Genomic DNA, 20,263 nt, shown 5'->3' on the forward strand with positions numbered 1-20,263 from the left:
TCTCCCTTTTTTTTTTCCTCCTTTGCTCCCTGCAAAATCTATCCATTGACAGCTAACTCACCCCCCCCCCTCCGCTCGTTTTTTCCAAAATGTACTGGCTATTCAGTCTTGATAGAGCCCTCCCAGGCCCCTTTTGTCCCAGGGAGAACTGCAAACCCTCTCATTAGTGCTTATTACCCTGAGCTGTTTGACAGCCTCCCTACCAGCTTACAAGACTTTCCCATTCAGGCATGGCTAGAGCCTGCTTTCCTTCTCAAAAGAAACGGAAGTATTCAACTGGTTGAATGGAGGGGAAAAGCTGTTTCACTTCTCCTCCCTCCCTATTCAGGTTACTTTTGATACAATATTTTCCTCTTTGTTTGGCTAAAGAGAGACAGGTCAAGGCAGACTTCTGGCAAACCTTGCTTTGTTTAATGTAAATAACCAATTCCCATCTTCCTTCTGCAGAAGGAAGCAGTCTCTGTGCATTTTCCTGTGCAATTTGGTGCATGCATTCAGGTGTTTTTAGGCTGACAGAAAGGACTGTTTCATGCTAATTTTAGTGTCATATATTGATCACAGCAATCCATTTCATATCAAGTCAATGTGTTCCATCATTTTAACCCAGACAAATGTGTGCCCCATTCAAAGAATGAGGGAAGCAAAGGCGACCCCCACCTCTTAAAAGAGGTATTTTCACAGACGTGAAATTCTTCAGTGGCAAAGATTGCAGCTAATTTCTGCAATTTATTTATTTGTTCCTCTTAAACAACAGGAGGGGGAATGTTGGTAAAGAGTGGACAGGTCCACCCCTAATACTCCAGTCCTTCAATCAATGCAGCAAGTCTTTGACATTCTCGTTATTGTACATTTTAACTTCTTACCTCCAGAAGAAGCAAATGGCTCTTTAAAATCTTCTCCTTATACCAAGCAATAGAGTAGCTTTTTCAACTTGGTGTCTTCCAAAGATCCTGAGACTGCAGCTTACTGAACAAGTAGCTAGCATGGGGTAGAAATTCTGAGAATTGCAGTCCCACTATTGTTGAAGTGTGTAAAGACAGGGAAAGTATCAGTAAAGGGCTATGCAACAGTAATTCCCCTATATCTGATACCTTAATGGACATGTATTCTTGATAACAACATGTTCCTACTGCCATCTTCTGGAATATCTTTTCAGCTTCCCTGTTTAGCATACAATATGAAATTATAAATTATATATAATTTAAATATAAAATATAAAATAAAATGGTGTTTCCTGACGTTCTCTTATCCAAGCACTAAGGAAACTTTCACCTGCTTAGCTGTTTTGAGATCAGTCAAGGTCAACTCGGAGCTACCAATGGGATCTCTGGTGCAGTCACATAGTGTCCACTGTAAACAAAGGGGAGCCATTTTAAGTTTGAGAGCAAGGACAGAAATATAAACAAATGATTAGGATTAAGAATCCTAAATCGGGAAGATGCACCTTCTGGGATGTGTAAGCATGCTGATTGATGAGGGGAATGCTGCGTGATGTTGGGGGAGTGAAGCCTGAAAAAGGGGAGGGACGAGGTTGTTATAGGGTGCTCTAGAGAAGGTCACAGGGTGCCAAACAAAAGTGTTCCATGCTGCAACATTTTGAGACAGGTTTAATATGCACTTCAGTGTCTCTGATTTCAACTCCATGGTTTTGACTATACAACAAAGAATGTTGACAAAACTGCCTTGTCTGCTATGAAAGTGGAAAGAGGGAAGCTTTTGGCAGTGCCTTGTTTCCAACATTTGTGAGAAATACTGTTCTTGATTTTCAAACCCAGATTCAGTCTAGAAGATCTCTGATCCTAGCCAAGTAGCTTTGGCACTAAGGTGAGTGTAATCTAGAGATTTTCCACAATGAGATGGCACAATGACTCACAATGAGATTTCCCCAGTGTGCTGATTTTACATTTAGCAATTAGTTTACCAAAAGGATCAGCTAAGTTGGACAGTGTTTTATCCTGCATGTACTGTATTAAAAGGCAAGCAAAGGAATTGTTATCCTATTCAAAGTTATATATGTATTTCACTGGATCATTCTTATTCAACAACATAGACAGACATGTCTCTGAATTCATGCCTAAAGCAGAACCCCACTTTGGTTTATATTCTGAAACATTAGATCTCTCTTCCATTGACCATGGGTGAATTGGATTAAATGTTCAGTAAGAGATCTTTTAAGGGAATAAACCTGGCTTAACTTCAGATAAATAAATAAATAATTTAAAGCATGTATTATAATAAATGGTGATCTTTAATTCTTTAATTATGTTATATTGCGTTCTTTAATGTATTACGAATAATTTGTATTTCTAGGTATAAGTACATTCCTCAGCATGTTTCCCGTCCACCCCCAACAGATATTTCAATATTGCCGTACATAAGGTGTGATTTTAAAACAAGGGATTCTGAAGATTCATTCCAGACAGAGAACTTAAAAGTTCCTTTATATACAGGATGCTGCTGCTTATCTGGACAGCAAGGTATGCAAGGTCTGCTATTTAATCAAAAATGAACACCGTTGCACCCAATACAACTTACTCCCCTAGTAATCAGCTCTTAGAGAGGGTATCCCAGCTTGCTTCCTCCTGTTTTCTTTAAATTAAAAAGAAAAGAGATGTTCTGATTGATACATGGGCAACCAGCCTACACCTGTTTTAGGTGGCTTATAGCCTTTTACTGGCAGTAGTGCCAGTAGAATATAAGTGATACTGCAGTTCAGTCCCCAGAAACAGAATTGAAACCTCTGAATAATAATGGAGTTTATTTCCAAGTGGGGGGAATATTAGAATATACAACACTGCCTTCTGAGCAATAGCTTTCCAGTAACCTCTCTAAAAGAGCTGACTCTCTACTCTGTCTGTCATTTCTTCCCTGTCTTTTCCCAGCAAAAAGAAATCAAACTGCAAGCAACCAGCTTTTTAAAAAGAAAAAAGAAAGAAAAGAAAGAAAATAACCCAGAAAAAACAAGACTGAAACAGCACAGCTCAAATGATTTAAAGATCAGTGCTCAAACTCTATAATGGTATAAAATCCCTTTGGCTGGGGAAGGAGAAAACCCACACACACTAAAGCAGCTTAGCTGACGCTCCTGCTAAAGGCCTTTTGCTTTCTTCCACCAAATCTGGGCCCGTTAGGCAGTGGGGGGGATCCACCCAACAAGCCAAGCAAGAATTTGCAGGGTTCCCGCCAGGCTGCCTCTCTCAGTCTGACAAATGGAGTTTTTTCTCAGTGGAGTTGTGAACCTAGTAAATATCTAGCAGCTCACAAACATGCTCTTTTATTATAAGGGTTACAGAATCTAAGAAGCACAATATCAGAACATAGCCTGGATGGGGACACTCAGGTTCTGTCTAATGAAATTTTAATTCCAAGGTGGAGGGAAAAAGAAACAGAATAGAAATACAATAAAACCAGCATCACTTTTTAACATTAGCCAAAATAATTTGTAGAGTGGGCAATGGGGACAGCAACATGCTTTATCTTTGAATGAAAATAAAAGCTTGATTTTAAAGAGTGATGCTTTGTATCTGATAGTACAACCTTGGTTTTGTGTATGCTTACATGGAAGGAAGTTACAATAGTTCAAAGACATTTACAGGTAATGCTGCAATCCTACACTTACCTACTTCAGGGTGAGTTGCATTTCCTTTTCTTGAGTACATAAACCTAGGATCCCATTGTCATAAGATTGTAACCTTCTCTGGACTGATCCTATGCAGTTAGTACACAGAAAAACTATTGAGGCGTGAAACATAATACAGTATTAATTTTGCTAAGTAGATAAGAGTATACAGTAAATCACATTGTATACCATATTTTTACAGCATATTTTAAAGTGGTCCATGCATTTTTCAGGTTTATACCTATTAAACCCTGAAGTATTAACAGATCATACCCAGGTCCTGGTATTGGCCAGGTTCAATAGCCATGTTATTATAAAGTTATTATAGAAAATGAAGTACAGTTGCAATTCTGTATCATTTTCCATACTGAAAAGATAAGATTTTATTTTATAGTATTTAGAAGGATTAATTTTGTAACCCTGTTCTTAATGACTACTTCATATAATTGGGATTTAGGAATCTGAAAGTGAAAAGACTATCATCACATCTATCCCTTTCCTTTCTGTAGAAAAAAAAAGATATATAGTCCAAACCTAGGCATGATTACTTAGAAATTGAATATCCTATTGACTTAAGGGGGCTTATTGCAAGTAATGTGCTAAAATGGATTGTAGCCTCTTTCCAGGATGCCAAAAGATTTACTTAGCTTTGTTGTTTTTTTTAATGTAAATGCATTTGTCCCCTCCTTCTCTTTTCTTCCCTTCCTTTATCTCTGGTTCAATCTGGCTGGTATTATCCCTAATTCATAAAATCCTGGGCACTGGTGGGGAGGACTCAGTAATGAGCACGGAGCAATAATTTTCTTTATAAATGAACTTCCATCCATAAGTCACCAAAATGAAGGGAACAAGTGTTGCTTAAATGAGAAAAGGACCTACTATCTACTGCTGTGTGCTCAACAAGAACAAGTGAATTAACTAGTCTTCCACATTGTAGGACAGCTCTTTTTCTGCAAAGCCAGTCCCTATGACTAGTACATAATTTTGCATTGAATGAATCCATAATAGAATTAATTGAATAGCCCCAATGAGACAATTAATCATGAGTAAAGTAAATTGCAAACGCAGCCCACTGTTTTGAAAATCCCCTCTTGCCAGGTATTGTTCTTAGCTGCCTTTCTCACATTTTTTTACTTACCCACCCTTCTCAATACCTGTTCTTTCCAAGATTAAGAATTTTTTAACACAATGAAGGGAATAGCAGAATTTATTTTGCTCACCGAATATATTATTATACTGGTTTCATTTGTTCCTTCTGTTTTCTGGCTGCCTTTCTTCTCCATACAATACCAGATCCTGCACATGCTCCACAAATGGAGGAAATGAAATACAGTATCAGTTATTCACATAGGCACCGCCCCATTATAATATAACAATAATATTAATCATGATTATGGTCACCAAATAAGACAATCTACCAACGGAGCAATTTAAATAACTCAATAAACATTATATAAAATATTTATATTTATATTTATATATATATATATAAAAACAAAACTAAAAACGAAATAAACAAAAATCACTGTCTTTGCAATCGGATATTCCAGAGGAAAAAAATAATAGATGGCAGCAGGTGAGGCAGGTGTCACTCTTTCTGGGCCTGATGTTTGACTCCACCCGTTCTCGTTCCAATAACTCCTGCTCGAAGAATTCAAGGTTCGGGAGTCTTTCTTTCGGCAGGGCCTGGTCGGGCTGAGTCTCGTTGGCGGGAGTTTCTCAGGCGCAGAGACCCCGGACTGCGGACAAGGCAAAGGGCTGAAGGCGGCGATCCGGGAGGCTGGCCGTGTAACGTCTCGAGGGCCGCCCTCGGGGTACCGCTGCGTCCTCGCCAGGTCCCCCCTCGTCGTCCGCAGACTCCGCACTGTACTCCACGCAGGTTCAGCGGGGCCTTTCTTCTGCTGCCCACAGATCGCATTCGCTATCACTGGAAGTGATGGAGATGGCCGAGGAAGCGGCGGCTTTACTGGAGAGGCTGGCGGCAGGGCTGGCGGCGGCACCGAGCGGCGGTTCGCCCGCGCTCTCTTCCTCCGACGGCAGCGACCGCCCCGCACCCTGCGAGAGTCCCTGTTGCTGGAGCCTGCGAGGGGGAAAGAGAAGAGAAAGGGTCGTGACTCAAGTGGCGGCGGCCACGAAAGGCAGCCCGCTCTCCGCCCGCCTTTCAGGTCGCCCGGCCTTTCCCTGCTTCTGCCTTACGAATCTCGCTCCCCAGTGCTGGTTCTGCCCGTCTTCCGGCCCGCGGAATTCTGCGCCGGTTTTCGGATCCAGCCCCCCAAATTGGAATATATTCCGCTCATCTACCATATGTTTCTTCCCCAAACCCCAAAAACTTTAACCTTAGACTGTCTACTATTGACCTCACCCCTTTCCTAAGAGGTCTGTAGGGGGCGTGCATAAGCGCACCAACGTGCCTACCGTCCCTGTCCTATTGTTTCTCTTATTCTTCTTTTATTTTTCTTATATGTACCCATTTCATGTATTCACAACTATGTATACACTTATACTTATTATCTTGTAAACAATTGGCAAATAAAATAAATAAAATAAATAAATAAATATCAACGTTATTGTTCCCCTCCATTGTTGTTTCTCCGTTAAAATCAACAGCATGGATTGTGATTAAGATATTGTTTTGCCTTCCGCCATTATGACTTCATTAATTCACTTTGTGTTGAATGAAACATATTGATTTGTCTGTTCATTTCAATACTCAGATATAATTTTGATGACAATCCCTCCATGTTGAAAAGTCCAAGAGCAGCTCTTGTTCTTTCTTTCTTTTAAAAAAAAATCCTCTGCATTTCCCCCCCACTGAAATTCTCCCCTTCCCTCACCTACTGCTGACTTAGCATCTCCACCATTTAGCCCACTTAGCATCATTCTGCCTTCAAGGTTGCTACAAAATCATACCCCCCACCAATCTTAAAACAAGCCTCCACAGCATCTTCTCTTAATGACAACCATAACATAACCCCAAACATGGCCCAGTTACAGAGAAAAGTCAGCAGAAACTTATTTCCACCACAAAGGTCCCAAATTCTTTGTTTCACATATAGAGATTATACACAAAATGTGTATGTTTATTGTCAGATAGGCTTCATTTTATAGTCAATCTCAATGACTCCTAATACTCATCTATTTAGCTTTCTTGGCAACATTAAGAAAACAGTTTGACACTGCTTCTTTGGAGATTTCTTTTTAAAAAGTATTGATTGATCCTACTCCTCAGATTTCCTATGGTCCCTATCCCACTATTAATTAGGTCTAAGCCTGATTAACTATTAGTGGGATAAGGCTGGCTTGGAACTGCTACTTACCCAGTGGTTTTTGGTATAGTGAGATAGAGACGAACATGATATATTTTGGTCCTTTCAGCAACTAGCCCTGAAGATAATTATAATTCTGGAAGTCTTTTGATTAGGAAACATGTGCTTCCCCTTTTTTCAGTGTCTAAAAAAATAATCATAAGTCAGATGGGGCAAGGAGCATGGCCAGTTGATGAGAGATATCTATGGACCTCAAGTTATTAAGTCTGAGCACAATAAAAGCTGGCATGTTATATCAATAGTAGACGCTGATGTATTGAACACAATAGAATTTTGGAATAAACAGAGTAAAATATTAAGATTCCACACAATTACATTTTAACGGCTTTCCCTTTTGTCTCTTCCTCTTCAATATGACGCTTTAATCATTAATTTACTACAAATATTATTGCAACTATTTATGAATTCTAAATATTGGTTCCTTTTGAAATCTATTGCAGTCCAAATAATAACTTCAGCCATGGTGGCTCAGTGGTTAGAATGCAGTATTGCAGGCTAACTCTGCCCACTGCCAGGAGTTTGATCCTGACTGGCTCTGCATTCTACCCTTCCGAGGTCTGTAAAATAAAGACCAAGATTGTTGGGTCCTGTAAAATGAGGACCAAATGTTGGGGGCAATAAGCTGACTCTGTAAACCGCTTAGAAAGTGCTGTAAAGAATTGTGAAGAAATATATAAGTCTAAGTGCTATTGGTATTGCTACATAAAATACAATAACTATCTTAGTAAAGTAAAACATTGTAAAATCACATCAAGTTTCAAGAATTTGAAAAGAAATATAAGAAATACTTTGATGTTTGATTAATAATAAACTTTGAAAACATTTCTAGCTACATGTAATCTATCTTATTCCCTAAATAAGATAAAAGGTTTTGTTATGGAATGAGGTATGGGGACAATATACAAAGTTATTTTATACTAGCATTTCTCATGCCAGCAAGAAGCCAGTATAAAACAACTTTGTATATTAACATCACAGCCATATTTCATACAAAATCTTTTTTTTACATCTTAATTCCTGATCACACTTTGGAAATTTTTCACGTATTCCCAGTTGCTCTCAGTATATTTGTGACATGATTTTTCAGGGATAGTCTGAGAATATACCTGATAATAAGTAGGAGAGTCAGTTTGATGTAGTGAATAAGGCATCAGATTAGAAATTAGGAGACTGTGAGTTCTAACCCCTTTTTAGGTGCAAAGTGATCCTGGGCCAGTCATGTCTCAGCCCTAGGAAACAGGCATTGAAAAACATTTCTGAAAAACCTTGCTAAGAAAATGACAGGGACTTGTCCAGACAGTCATCAGGAGTCAAAAGTGACTCAAATGCCTGGCTACCCCCTACCCCCACTGGCATACACTCTGAGGTAATATAAATTCCTGGTCAAGGAAAAAAATTGAAGGCCAAATAAAATGTTTCAATGAATCACCTAATTTGTTTTTGGCCTTAATCCCACATGCACTTAACAATGGCACAATCATAGCTTGATAGAAATTTTCATTAGTAGTACATGCAGTATTTTCCCTCGTAAGCCAACAGTACACCACCACGGTTAAATTATGTTAAACCGGTAATGATTTTTGACCCTTTGGAGACAAAGATAATGCTTTGTGGAGATGAAGATGTGTACTGTAAGCATTGGAAGGCACAGCTAACAGGCTTGACCTTAGGTCACTAGTCAGGCTTTACTACAGCCATTTCTTTCCCAGCTCCCAGTCTCCATCATCACTTTATTTTCTAGGGTCCCATACCTGTCAGTTCCCTCCATATTTCTGACAGTTAACATCTATCCTGGCACCCCCAAAAATAAAGAGCAGAATTGTACTATTTTAATCCAGGAGTAAGAATGCCTCATTTGTATGAACTCATTTTAGTACAGTAATACCCGAAAATGTATTTTTAAGATGCAGCATCCCTGCATTTCCTCCCTCCAAAGAATGATGGCTGTTGAAATGGGTTTTGTCTGCCTATTTGCAGTTTCCCTGTATCTGCCCATTTTAATTCCTCCTCTGTCCACTTTTGGTTGCCCAGCAGCTAGTTGGTTTTAATTATTTTTCACTATCAGACCCAGCCAGTTGAACATTTATACCAGGATCTGGTTTCTTCCTTCTGCAACTAATATCTCCCTGGTGTTTTCCCCATATCCTTCATTTTATTTTATTGGGGAGATGATCAAATGAGATGACTGGTTGGGGAGGTGGGGGCAGAAAACAATCCAGAAGGCTGAAATAAGCCACAAAATATTTGCTGTGATAAAAAGATGAACATTCAACAACTGAAAGAAAATGTGCTTGATGGAATAGCATGGAGAGCAATTGCCTATAAAGTTGCAAAGGGTTGGACATGACTGAATGGTTTTTTTTGCTATAGTGCCCTAAATGATGGATGGTTCTCCCACTGGCTGATGACATGCTGAAAGTGGACCAAAGCAGAACATTCCAGTCACTTATCCTATTATGACTGGCACCCTCAAATCAGGACAGCATCATTTAGCAATGCCTAGGAACAGATACAATAAAGTACAATAGGGATTGACATCAGGGTCAGTAGTTGTTATTCTGATGTTGTTAAATGCCAACTCAAGGGTAGATGGATAGCACTTTAACTCAATGAAGGGGAGTGGCCCATAGTAAATAGTGTTTCCAGCTAAGCTCCTTAAAGGTTTGTTTTGGGAAGAGAGATTTCCCTACACTTCTGATACTTGCCAGTCATTATTGGAATCCCATATACATACAGTTTCTTACAGTGCTTAATGTCCTTACAGACCTCATTTGCAAAAAAAACCCCTCACCAATGTATCAACTTATCTTTGCATCACAAAATATCTTTACATTCTGCCACATTTTCCCCACACCAGTTTCTCTTACACAGTACAGTTCTGTGTATTATCAATGTTCATTTTATCTGCCTTCTCACTTATAATCTCTACCCAAGCTCCATCTACTGTATCTCTTAACTTCAAAGCAAGACAGACCACATTCACACTTCCATATATAAGGAAGTGTTTTGGGTGATAAGATAAAATAATAACTCTTATTTCTCTCCTTCTAGAGTAAGTTTTGAATAGACCAAACATGAATCATCATATGAAAAATAAATATATGTGTGACCAAGATAGCAAAAGAGAATTTCTTCATTTAGAGTTTGGATAAGTTTAAGAATCAGAGGAGGGGCATAAATAATACAGAGAATATTCTTGTAGGCGTCTCTGGCTAGATATAGCTCTTGTCTATTACAAATGAATTGCTGAGCATAGAAGTCTACTAACTACCCTCTCTCCCCTTTATTTAATATTTACCATCAAGATTGGGTCAAATCAATTTGCCATTGAAGACGAGAGAGAAGATGGTACACCTCCACTATGTAGATGATTGGCATAATGGCTGAATTTATTTCAATATCAACGATAGTACAGTGTCCTAAATAAGATGCTATTGTAATTTAGAGGGCATCGAAAAAAAAGTATGGTTGACACAACTGTGTGTTTAAACTATAGAATCTACACTATGTATTTTATTTATATTCTGTCTTCTGTCTTTCATTTAGGAGATTGAGGCAGCATACTTCTATCTTCCTTCTCTTATTTCTTTCCCCACAATAGTTCTCTGAGATAGTAGAGAAAGAACAATTAGCCCAAAGTTATTCATCTAGTGAGTCTTTTTGGTTGAGGGTGAAGTAGAACCTAGGTGGGTTTCCTCAATCCTTTTCCAATATCTTAACTACCATACCATGCTTGCTCTCAATTTGTGGCCCAGGTGCCATATGCAGATAATTAAGAAGCCAAATGTAGCCCCCAAATCCCCCCAGATTAAATTGTCCATCAACAATAAACTCCAACAGTCTATCTGCTCTCTATGCCTTACCCTGTTGTCTACTTCGTAAGTAAAATTTATGTGCGTATGAGAAATTGATGGGAGGAATATATCATTTTTAGACCTGTGGATCAAAGGAGATATCAGGGATGTAGATCTCTATATACGTGTTAAAACACATCACAGATAAAGAATTAAATTTCCTCTCTCCACATAATTTTTAAATAATTCACCCATCTATTTTGCAGCCCCTGTTATTCTATTCTAAGAATTAGATGATTCTCACTAAATATTTATATTATATCTTCAAATGATGTAAGTTTTGGTTGTTGCATTGTACTGGTATTTAATAGCAGTTTTAAAATATCTTGGCTACTTCTTTTTAGAAGGCATTTCACGCTTTATAGAAATGGCTTTACTAGAAATGCTATGTTTTACAACCTTTTCTTTTTTCATTATATAGTTATATGAATATAATTATATGGTTTTACTAGGTTTTTCATTTGAGTTAAGATCTTATATAAGAATTTGCTTTTTATTGGAAATAATTCCTATATAATACTAGAAGATTGAAAGTCAGTAATATCTAGAATATCTAGAAGGTTTATTATAGGATACATGAAGAAATATGAAAAATACAATTTGAGACCTGTTACAATATGATATTTTCTTTGTTATGCCAATTATAATTGCTACACATGTCCCAGAAGAACATATATAAATATAGATGACATCTTTTTCTTTTCCAAGTAACAGTTTACTCCACATGTAAATTCAGTATTAACAAAACTTCAAGTTATAGATGTGTCTGATGAATATGTATGCAACTCCAAATAATGTAAAACACCTTTTTAAAAATATATCTATGAAGGTATTTAAGAAAATAGTATAAAAATTGTATCCAAGGAAAAAATATTCAGACATAAAGTATATGTATAAAATACATTTCCAGCACTATTATCTCACACTTTTATCAAGCTATAATTGCTGTTATGCCTGAGTACTGCTTTTAGAACAAAGATAATATTAATCTAGCAGATTAATAGACAATGAGAGTGAAAACAATATCCACATTTATACTGTCAAATAATAACAGAATACAACAAATAAGATTTGATTGTGTAATTTCTTCCTGAAATTTCATTTTTTTCAAATCTATTCGGAATTATACTAAAGATAAATAAAAATATGTGTATTCTCTGAAGGAGGTCTTATCATTTTATCTGAAGTAATTGTGTTTTTCATTCTTTGTTTCAATATTGTTTATCTTTCCAGTTCCAACTATTAAATGAAAATTGAACTGGGATGTGGGAATATAAATTTAAGAAGACATTTTTTTCTATTGCAAAGATACTGTCTTTTAATTACCTCTTCCTATCAAATTATCTCGCCCATTAATTGTACAAATAACCCTTCTAAACCATTATTGTTATACTCCCTCTTATTTTACATAACATTTATTTATATTCATTATACTTATAAAATCTGAAAATCCATAGGAAAAAAAAGGCTATTTTCTGAACATAGCTTTCAAGGCAGCAGACTGAAAATAACCCATTTTAATTGTACTTCCAAATATACAGAACAGAAAATATTTTATTTTAATTATTTTAGAAAATAGGTGAGGACAAATTATGGAAATTATTACCTAATTAAGCAATGTATTGCTGTATTCTTTGTCCTCACCTCTGTCCTAACTGTATCCTAACCACACAAAATGTCTAAGCCTTCATTATAGTTTTGCTTCACTGACCTTTTCGGTCTTAGATGATTTAAGGAAACCATGTACTTGCTACTTAAGGCTGCACATTGGGAAATGCTAAACTTGATGATATTTGGTTACCCAGTTCTATTACAAATTAATAAGCTAATTCTTATTAATCATCTTAATGAAAATTCAAGAATTTAAATGATGGTATTACCTCAAATTAATTTTCCCATACATTTTGTCCTTGAGATCAATTACATGTCAGGAACAACATATTCTTCTTAAACCTGATTCCAAGGAGGAATGCTGGAAAAATTCATATTGCACAAGTAAATTTCTGATTAAAAGGGAATTTCTCCAGGAAAGGAAATATATAGGAAAAATAGTATTTTAGTATAGCCCCTAGCTGTGTATCATGTCTCATGGATTTAAACTGAGTATTGTGGAAGTCAATAGGACCAAATTGTTTTACATTCCTACACAACAGTCATGAATGGGGAGCTATTGTTTGCCTCCTGAAAAATAGAGGTCATTTGTGCTAATTAACATGTCTAAATGGATCAGAAAATCTCTTCTACAAGAGCAAGGCTTTTATTTAAAGCACATTCTTTCCTTCTTGGTTTATTCCATATTTATTCCTATGCAGGCATGCATACCTTAAAGTGTTTTATCATATAGCCACATAAATTCTCACCTACATTCTACAAACCATTACAGTTAATATTCTTCCAAGAGGGCACAACCTAGCTGCAACCTATCTTCACAGAAACAAAGGATAATGATTTGGCTTCACAAGAAAGGTGTATGCCTTATACTGAAGCCATTTAAATAAAGACATACAATATAATTATTTCTAATTCTGTTGGTAGTCAGTTTTGCTGCAGGTGAATGTCATGAGGCTTTATTTGTCTAACAAATTGCAAGATTTTACTCTAAACCGAAGTAAGTTAAGTTGGAATCCCATATATGTTTTACATTTCAGTTTTTACTTTTGTTCAAAGTATACTTTGGATAAATAGTAAAAATGAAAAATGTCAAAGAAAATTATAACAGTTATAATTGCAAATGTTTTGTTTAATTGGATTTTAAAACTGTATGTTATATCATTGACATAATTCCTTTGAATTTTCAATTAATTTAAAAAAATGTTCTTCAGTTTTTTTAACTGCACCTTTTCACCTGCTGCTAAAAGATGTTTCAGAATGGAATTCTACTACATCAAATAATTGCCTTAAAACATTATATATAAAAATAACTGCCATTATATACTTACTTAGAATTTCATTAATTCTCAGTTTTGTATATTCATACCATGGATAGTTGATATTTAATTGTTAAAAATAAGCAGATAGCAATATATTGATATCTGTAACTCATGTCTCCCTATTGGGGAATACTCACATATGAAAATTCTTTTTAAAAAATCTTCCTTAAATCAGTACAGTAGGAAATAGAGATTTAACATTAATAAAAAATTATTTTGAAACTAAATGAATTGCACGTAACTAGAATGATTACTCCTGCATACATGTCAAGAGTGAAAAGCTGTGATTGTCAAGCACATTTGCCTTTGCGATTCTCAAAAAAATGACTGTAAAATAAAAATCCCAGAGGCTACAACAGGCCATATTTCTTTGAATTGGAACTATTCCTGCAAAGTCAAACTTTCTGATTCCATGTTGACAACTATATCATAAAAACTAAGGTTCAACACCAACAAAATGGACATCTATATTATGAGCATGATAGAAGGGAGCCTAATCTATCTCCTCACTTCCTGTTCCTGTAAAACCAGCTAAGATCTTTGAGACAGGATTTCAAAGAAGGCTTTGTTGAAGACCTTTGGCAAATAACAACAACAATAATAATTCAAACAACAAATCTGCCTATCCTAGGCCCTGGAGAAGGACAGAACAGGTGGTCAAAAATGCAAAATCCAGTCCAAAATATCTGACTGGCTGACTGACTGTGCAGCATAACGATAATAATATAACAAGAGTGAAAAATATTCCTCTGACCTCTAATTAAGATTTAGGAGCATGGTCTTTCTTCCAGATAAATATGCTTAGGGTTACAACTAGGTTCCAAACGTGTATTCTGGAGCAGGGCTCACAGAAACGGATCATATTTGCAAATCAAGTAGTTTTGGCTGGTCTCACTGGGGTCTCCATCACAGGAGAGACTAGCCTAAAATGAGGCTGGAAAACGCTTAGATTCAGTGGGTTTAACGAGCAGTGCCAAGCAGTCCATCAAGTAGGGACACAATAAGATTTATTTCTCAGGGTATGGCATGTTCCTTTCGCACGGCTGACCCAAGTTTAAAATGTCGTGTGAATCTGCCAGCCGCACCGCACAGAATGCCTGGGCAGAGCTGAGCTACCCGCCCTTCCCCGTTCGCCTTCCTCCTGCGTCCCGGGTCTCAACTACTCACTGACCTGTTCTTGGCGGCGGCGGCCCGGTCCCTTTGGCGCCGGTTTTTGAACCAGTTGCCCACTTGCGTGGGGGTGAGTCCCGTGGCCTGGGCCAGCTCGCGCTTTTTGCTGGGGTTGGGGTAAGGGTCCTGCAGGTACCATTCGCGGAGCAGGTGCCGGGTGCGTTCCTTGAAGCAGTGCGTCTTCTGCTCGCCGTCCCAGATGGTGCGGGGCAACGGGAACTTCTTGCGCACGCGGTACTTGTCGACGGGGCCCAGCGGCCGGCCGCGGAGCTTCTCGGCCTCCTGGTAGTGCGCCTCGAGCCAGAGCGCCTGGAGCTTGGCGTGCGACTCCTTGGGGAACTTGTGGCTTTCCAGAATGTGGTAGAGCTCGCGGTAGTTGCCGCCGTGGAAGGCCACGATGGCGCGCGCGCGGAGGACCGACTCGTTCCGGTTGAGCGCCTCGCACGCCGCCGGCGCCACCGGCAGCGACCATAGGAAGCGCCCCAGGCGCTCCACGTCGCCGCTCTCCTCCAGGGTCTCGCACACCCCGGCCACTTGCTGCGGACTGAAGTTGAGGATCGGCAGCTGAAACATGGAGACGGCCGGGTGGGGCCGGGTCGGCCGGGCGGGCTCCTGGGCTGAGTCGCCTCTTCTCTTCTGCGTCTCAGGCTAGTCGAGAGCTTCGGCCCTTCAATCCCGGGCTCCGGAACTTCTTGTCCCCTTGATCTCGAGCTGGGGCTGAGCTGAGCCGATTCTTCGCTCTTCTTCTCCTGGGTGGGCACAGAGAGGCAAGAAGGCGGCGGTGTGGCTCTCCAGCTGAGGAATCAAATGCCGCTCTCGCCTTGCTTTTTAATTTTAATTTTTCATTCTGCCCTTTCTTTCCCGCCGCGCTTCAGACGGCCGCTTGGAGAACCTTTTTAACAGCAGCCGCTGCAGCGCCGCCGCCGCCGCCGTCGCACGAGTGCTGCGCTGGGAAGCAGAATGGCCCGCGCTCCGGCTGTGGCCTGAAGTTTGGGAGGGAGGGAGGAAGAGAATGTGTGTGAGGAGGAGGAGGAGGAGGAGGAGAAGGGAAAGAAGCGATGGAGGAGGGAGGGAGGATGGGGGAAGCCCCCAGATGCCCCCAACCAACGACACCCCCCTCCGCACATTCTTTGCCGTCGTCGCCTTTTCTGCTTCTTATTTGCTGCTATCGGCCTCGCCAGATTGGCTGCCCCTCCGTTTCCATGGAAAGGGCGCCTGCCCATCACTGTCAACCTTCTGCCAATCAACGCCTGTGAAGCAAGCCAACGCGGGAGCACCGGCCGAGCTGCGAGAGAAAAGGATGGTCTTTCGTTCGTTCGTTCCTCCTGCTTCTCCCAGCGGTCGAGAGCGCTCAACTGGAGGGGAGGGGGGGAGAGATCGCCCGGTGCGAAGTCCAACCGAAGGACGAGGAGAGTAGGATCGGCAGGCTGAACAAAATGTGCGGGGCGTTGGCATGCGGAAATAGTCCGGAAAGGGGAGGTGAGGGCCAGAACGGGGTTCGCCGCGGTTTCTACTACAGATCCCGGAGGAGAAGAGGTGAGAACAAGAGAGGAAGAGGCTGCCCAGAACTTGCCCGCTACAAGGGTGTAACAGGAGACCTCTAGCCCAGTAGCATTCTCCAGGGTACCCGGCGGGGAAAACGTACTTTTTCCATAATCTACCATTTTATACTTGCACCTGGCAGTGGCAGGACCTGAATTTGAAACTCCTGCATGCCAAAGCGAGGGCTGTGTAACTGTGCCCAGATCTGTTTCCAAACGTAGTGGGCATACAAACACACATCCTGGAAATCCGGGCAATGAAACTCTCTTCATTTTCAGCTTTCCTCTCGGTCTGGAATCCCATTCATACTGAACTGGGGAGTAAATGGCATTGATTCTAACGCCTGGTTCTGAATGAACAGGCGTGGAATGAATTGCAAACCTGTGGCGGATCGCTGGAATATTAGACAGTCGTTTTGCCCCGATACTGGATGGTAATAAATGAACGCACACACATACACACACACCTGCGTTTAGCCTACAGCAGATTTTTTTTAAAAAATCAACGTTATGGGAAGCATCAATGTAACGGTTGCAACCCAATCTAATTCTTGCTGAAGCAAAGTTAGTCCTAAAATTCAATGAATGTATTGTCTTCATATTATTGAACATGACTTACAAGTCAAGCAAAGGTCTACTGGATATATGTGAACATATTAAACTTGGTTTGTTTAGGTTGTTTGGGTTTTTGACGTGAAAGCATCCAGTCATCTAGTTACCTTATACTTCGATTTGAAGTGGGAACACAGAAAACGGCTAATTCGGTATCCGGGTTAACTGCATTGTGTAAATGTGCGTTATGTAAAATTCTGATTGATGAAGCTAACAAAAATTTTGTAAGTTACGGTGTTTCAACCTTCAGACACCTTTGCCTGGATGACTGAAAGTCCTCAAGGACACTTTGAGATTTACTTCCAAGGATGCGGAAGATAGAAATCGTCCAAGAGATTGAAAGCCGTTTACCGATTAGTTGTGGGGGGGCGGGTTCTGACTGGATTCATTAAAATCTATTTTTAAAATTGCGAAAGAATATTTGGAAGCCATCGGTTCTTTCTCTCCATCGGGCATCCAGGACCCTGCTAGCGGATCTTCCCTCCCCATTCATTTGTTTCCTTAATTTGCACCCTACCGCCAACCCCACCATTTCAGATCTCATCTTTGCGCTCTAGCAGCCTCGAATAAACACTCAGAAAAATCCGGGAAAGAAGTGAGAAGTCATTTGTAGGTCAGCACAAGCGATTTCCACACAATCTTTTACAGTATTGAGCGGTTCTTAGTGATAAAGATTAATTCCGCTCTCTATTATTAGGTCCAGTCCCTTGCTTGAAACAACAAAACATTTCCTATAATGCTTAGGGAAGTTGTTTCTAAAAAGAAAAATAATTATCATTTCGTATTCGGTGTTTTCGTTCTCTAGAGGGATGTGAGCTGCAACTTTAGGAGAAGAAAGAAGACGATGCAGGGAAATTGTTCAAGGTGTCCGATTTATTCCAGAACAACCCCGCTCCCCAAGGCTAGTACTCTCTAGTTTGGTGGTGGATTAACGGAGTTGGCCGCCAGCAACCGTGGGATTTATATTTCAGTACATCAGAGCGTCCTTAGGTTGCAGGAAGGCTCTTCTGAAAGGCAAATCCAGGACACCTCTTTTCCTGCCCAGAACATTAAAGAACAGTGTTCAAAAAACTGCGTTCCTTTCGCAGTGCAAAAAAACCCTCCACCTTGAGATGCGAGCAGCGATCTCTATCCTGAGAGAGAAATCTGAGGCTAGAGGGAGGTTCTTCCGTCGTTTTTTCTTCAGTATTCTTCAGCACACGGCGACTTTTTTCTCGGAAGATCTGGCAAATCAGGCGGCGGATAAATAGCGCAGATAGTTTGGAGGTGTCGGGTCAGATTAGTGCACGCCTGGCTGTGCGCCGACGTTCATTCTGACGGATAAGCCTGATATTATTTTCACAGATCTACCCCGTTCACTTGAGGGGGAAAAACCCTCTGAGCCATTGTCATCGTTTATGCGAGGCTTGCAACTAGCGGGATGGCAAGCTTTTCAGTATCGCTCATTTTCACAAACGCCGTCAGGAGAGCTAGAGCAAAAGTCAAGAACGAAAGGGTGCATATTGGGAGATTAACCCATACTTCGGGAAAGTCTTCTTGGAGGCAAACGCGCCAGACCCACGCTAGCAGTTCACTGATCCGATTCGTTTAAAACAGATGTATTTGGATTTAAAATAAACAGAGGTGTCAGTCCTGGTCATGTGTATTGATTCTGTAGTAAACCTCAAACTGCGGGCAAGAATACTTATTCCCAGGTTCTGATTTCATGGAGTTGCAGCCTTAAAACGATTTATAAAACTTTTTTTTAAAATAATAAACTCATGGAATATTCAAAGCTGCATCTACAAGAAATAAGAAATGAAACATTTTAATGGCTTTTTGCCACCTCCCACAAATATTCATAGAATTGGAATTATTGGGGTTAATTTAATTTGCAGATAACTAATTCATGTTGTGTTTTATTTGGAATGGATTGGATATTGGTGATTTTCAGGAAGAATAAAAAAGGGGAGATGAAAAATATGTAGAAGTGGTATCAATACAATTATCTTTGGGACTGGATCCATTAAACCTTACTTAATATACATTTATCCAGGGACAGACTGCACATACAGTACTTTAGAAAAAAAACACCAATAAACTGGACTTTGAAGAAAGCCCTCTGTGGGCAGTTTGTGTTTAACTTTAGACTATATCACTTCAATCATGTTAGTCTGTTGTAGCAGAAACAAAATCTTAGTATATCTTATTCATAAAATTTTGGCATAAGCTTTGGTGGACTGTGATTTGTTTCATCAAACGTACTGAATGTTCTCTATTAAAAGATGCAATCTATCTCTGAACACCCAGGAACAGATTAAGAAGAAACAAAACATTTGGAGGTATAGACAATTGTAAATAGAAAACAGTAGCAAAGTTATCGTTGCATAGACTAAGTCAAGTGATCATATAAAACCTTAATCATATTTATGGTATTTCAGCCTAAGGATGCAGGTGTGTACATACTTATCTAGGAATATACTCTTTCTAACAAACTACACATGAGTAGGCATGTGCACAACTACAGTATAAGGATTTCAGTATATTAATTTATATGAAATACTAAACTCATTCTTAAATATCTCCTGTTAAAATAAATGGATCTTACCTTGAGCCAGGAATCTCTAATCCTATTTATTTCTATGATGTGGGGGAAATGACTGATTAATTTTTGGGAACTGGCTCTTTAGTGCCCCTATTTTTTCAATCACTATAAAAGCAACCAAAGAGGCAGTGGATTGACTGAAAGACTTTCAGTTCCTGTTCAAAATATTGCAATTTAACTACCTAGTATTTCTTTTCAGGGCACATTTATTCACATTTGCTCTCATTTTATATTTTAGTGTCTTTCCAGGGCAAATCTCATTCTCTACTAGCACTGATGATGTTACCTAATTTGGTAATGAAATATCTGCAAGAAATCAACCAAGCTCAAAGAGTATCAAGGACCCCATCCTTACCTAGGTTAAATAGACCCTAGTGGTTGCATTAAGTATTTGCATACTACAATATACTAAATTTGCCTATTTCAATATAACATACCAAATTTAACTGATAGTATGGTGTGAAGGCACCCCTCATATCTGATGACTGCATGGACATACCTCTCCCTCAAACATGAGTGTGTGTGTGTGTGTGTGTGCGTGCGTGCAATCTTTAAATCAGTTTCTGCATTGGCAGCCATTTTTTCTTTAACTGTTTCCACAATTTGGAAGATCTTTTTCTTATACAT

At 39.4% G+C, this 20,263-nt stretch overlaps 2 protein-coding genes across 3 annotated transcripts in view; one reads left to right on the forward strand and one right to left on the reverse strand.

The window, feature by feature from the left end:
* Positions 1-575: 575 nt before the first annotated feature.
* SIX6 (SIX homeobox 6) lies at positions 576-15,858 on the reverse strand. Of its 2 annotated transcripts, none has more exons than XM_026670256.2 (5): positions 14,901-15,858; positions 5,155-5,699; positions 4,840-4,915; positions 3,620-3,708; positions 576-1,350 (listed from the first exon to the last, which is right to left on the reverse strand). In XM_026670256.2, the coding sequence occupies exons 1-2, from the start codon at positions 15,470-15,472 to the stop codon at positions 5,501-5,503; spliced, it is 771 nt and encodes a 256-aa protein (XP_026526041.1). In that variant the 5' UTR covers positions 15,473-15,858; the 3' UTR covers positions 576-1,350; positions 3,620-3,708; positions 4,840-4,915; positions 5,155-5,500. The 2 variants fall into 2 exon arrangements, with proteins under 2 accessions (XP_026526041.1, XP_087808452.1); XM_087952326.1 differs by having other exon boundaries at positions 3,620-3,732.
* Positions 15,859-16,055: 197 nt separating this feature from the next.
* The window catches only part of C1H14orf39 (chromosome 1 C14orf39 homolog), a 38,612-nt gene continuing 34,404 nt past the window's right edge, over positions 16,056-20,263 (forward strand). The window contains exon 1 of the mRNA XM_087963822.1: positions 16,056-16,435. The gene's annotated coding sequence lies outside the window, so the exon portion shown is untranslated. The remainder of the gene's footprint in view (positions 16,436-20,263) is intronic.

The sequence above is a fragment of the Notechis scutatus genome, chromosome 1 (genome assembly GCF_049901735.1).
Source record: "Notechis scutatus isolate UNSWTSFEM ecotype Mainland chromosome 1, rNotScu1.2, whole genome shotgun sequence".
Lineage (NCBI taxonomy): Eukaryota > Metazoa > Chordata > Lepidosauria > Squamata > Elapidae > Notechis > Notechis scutatus.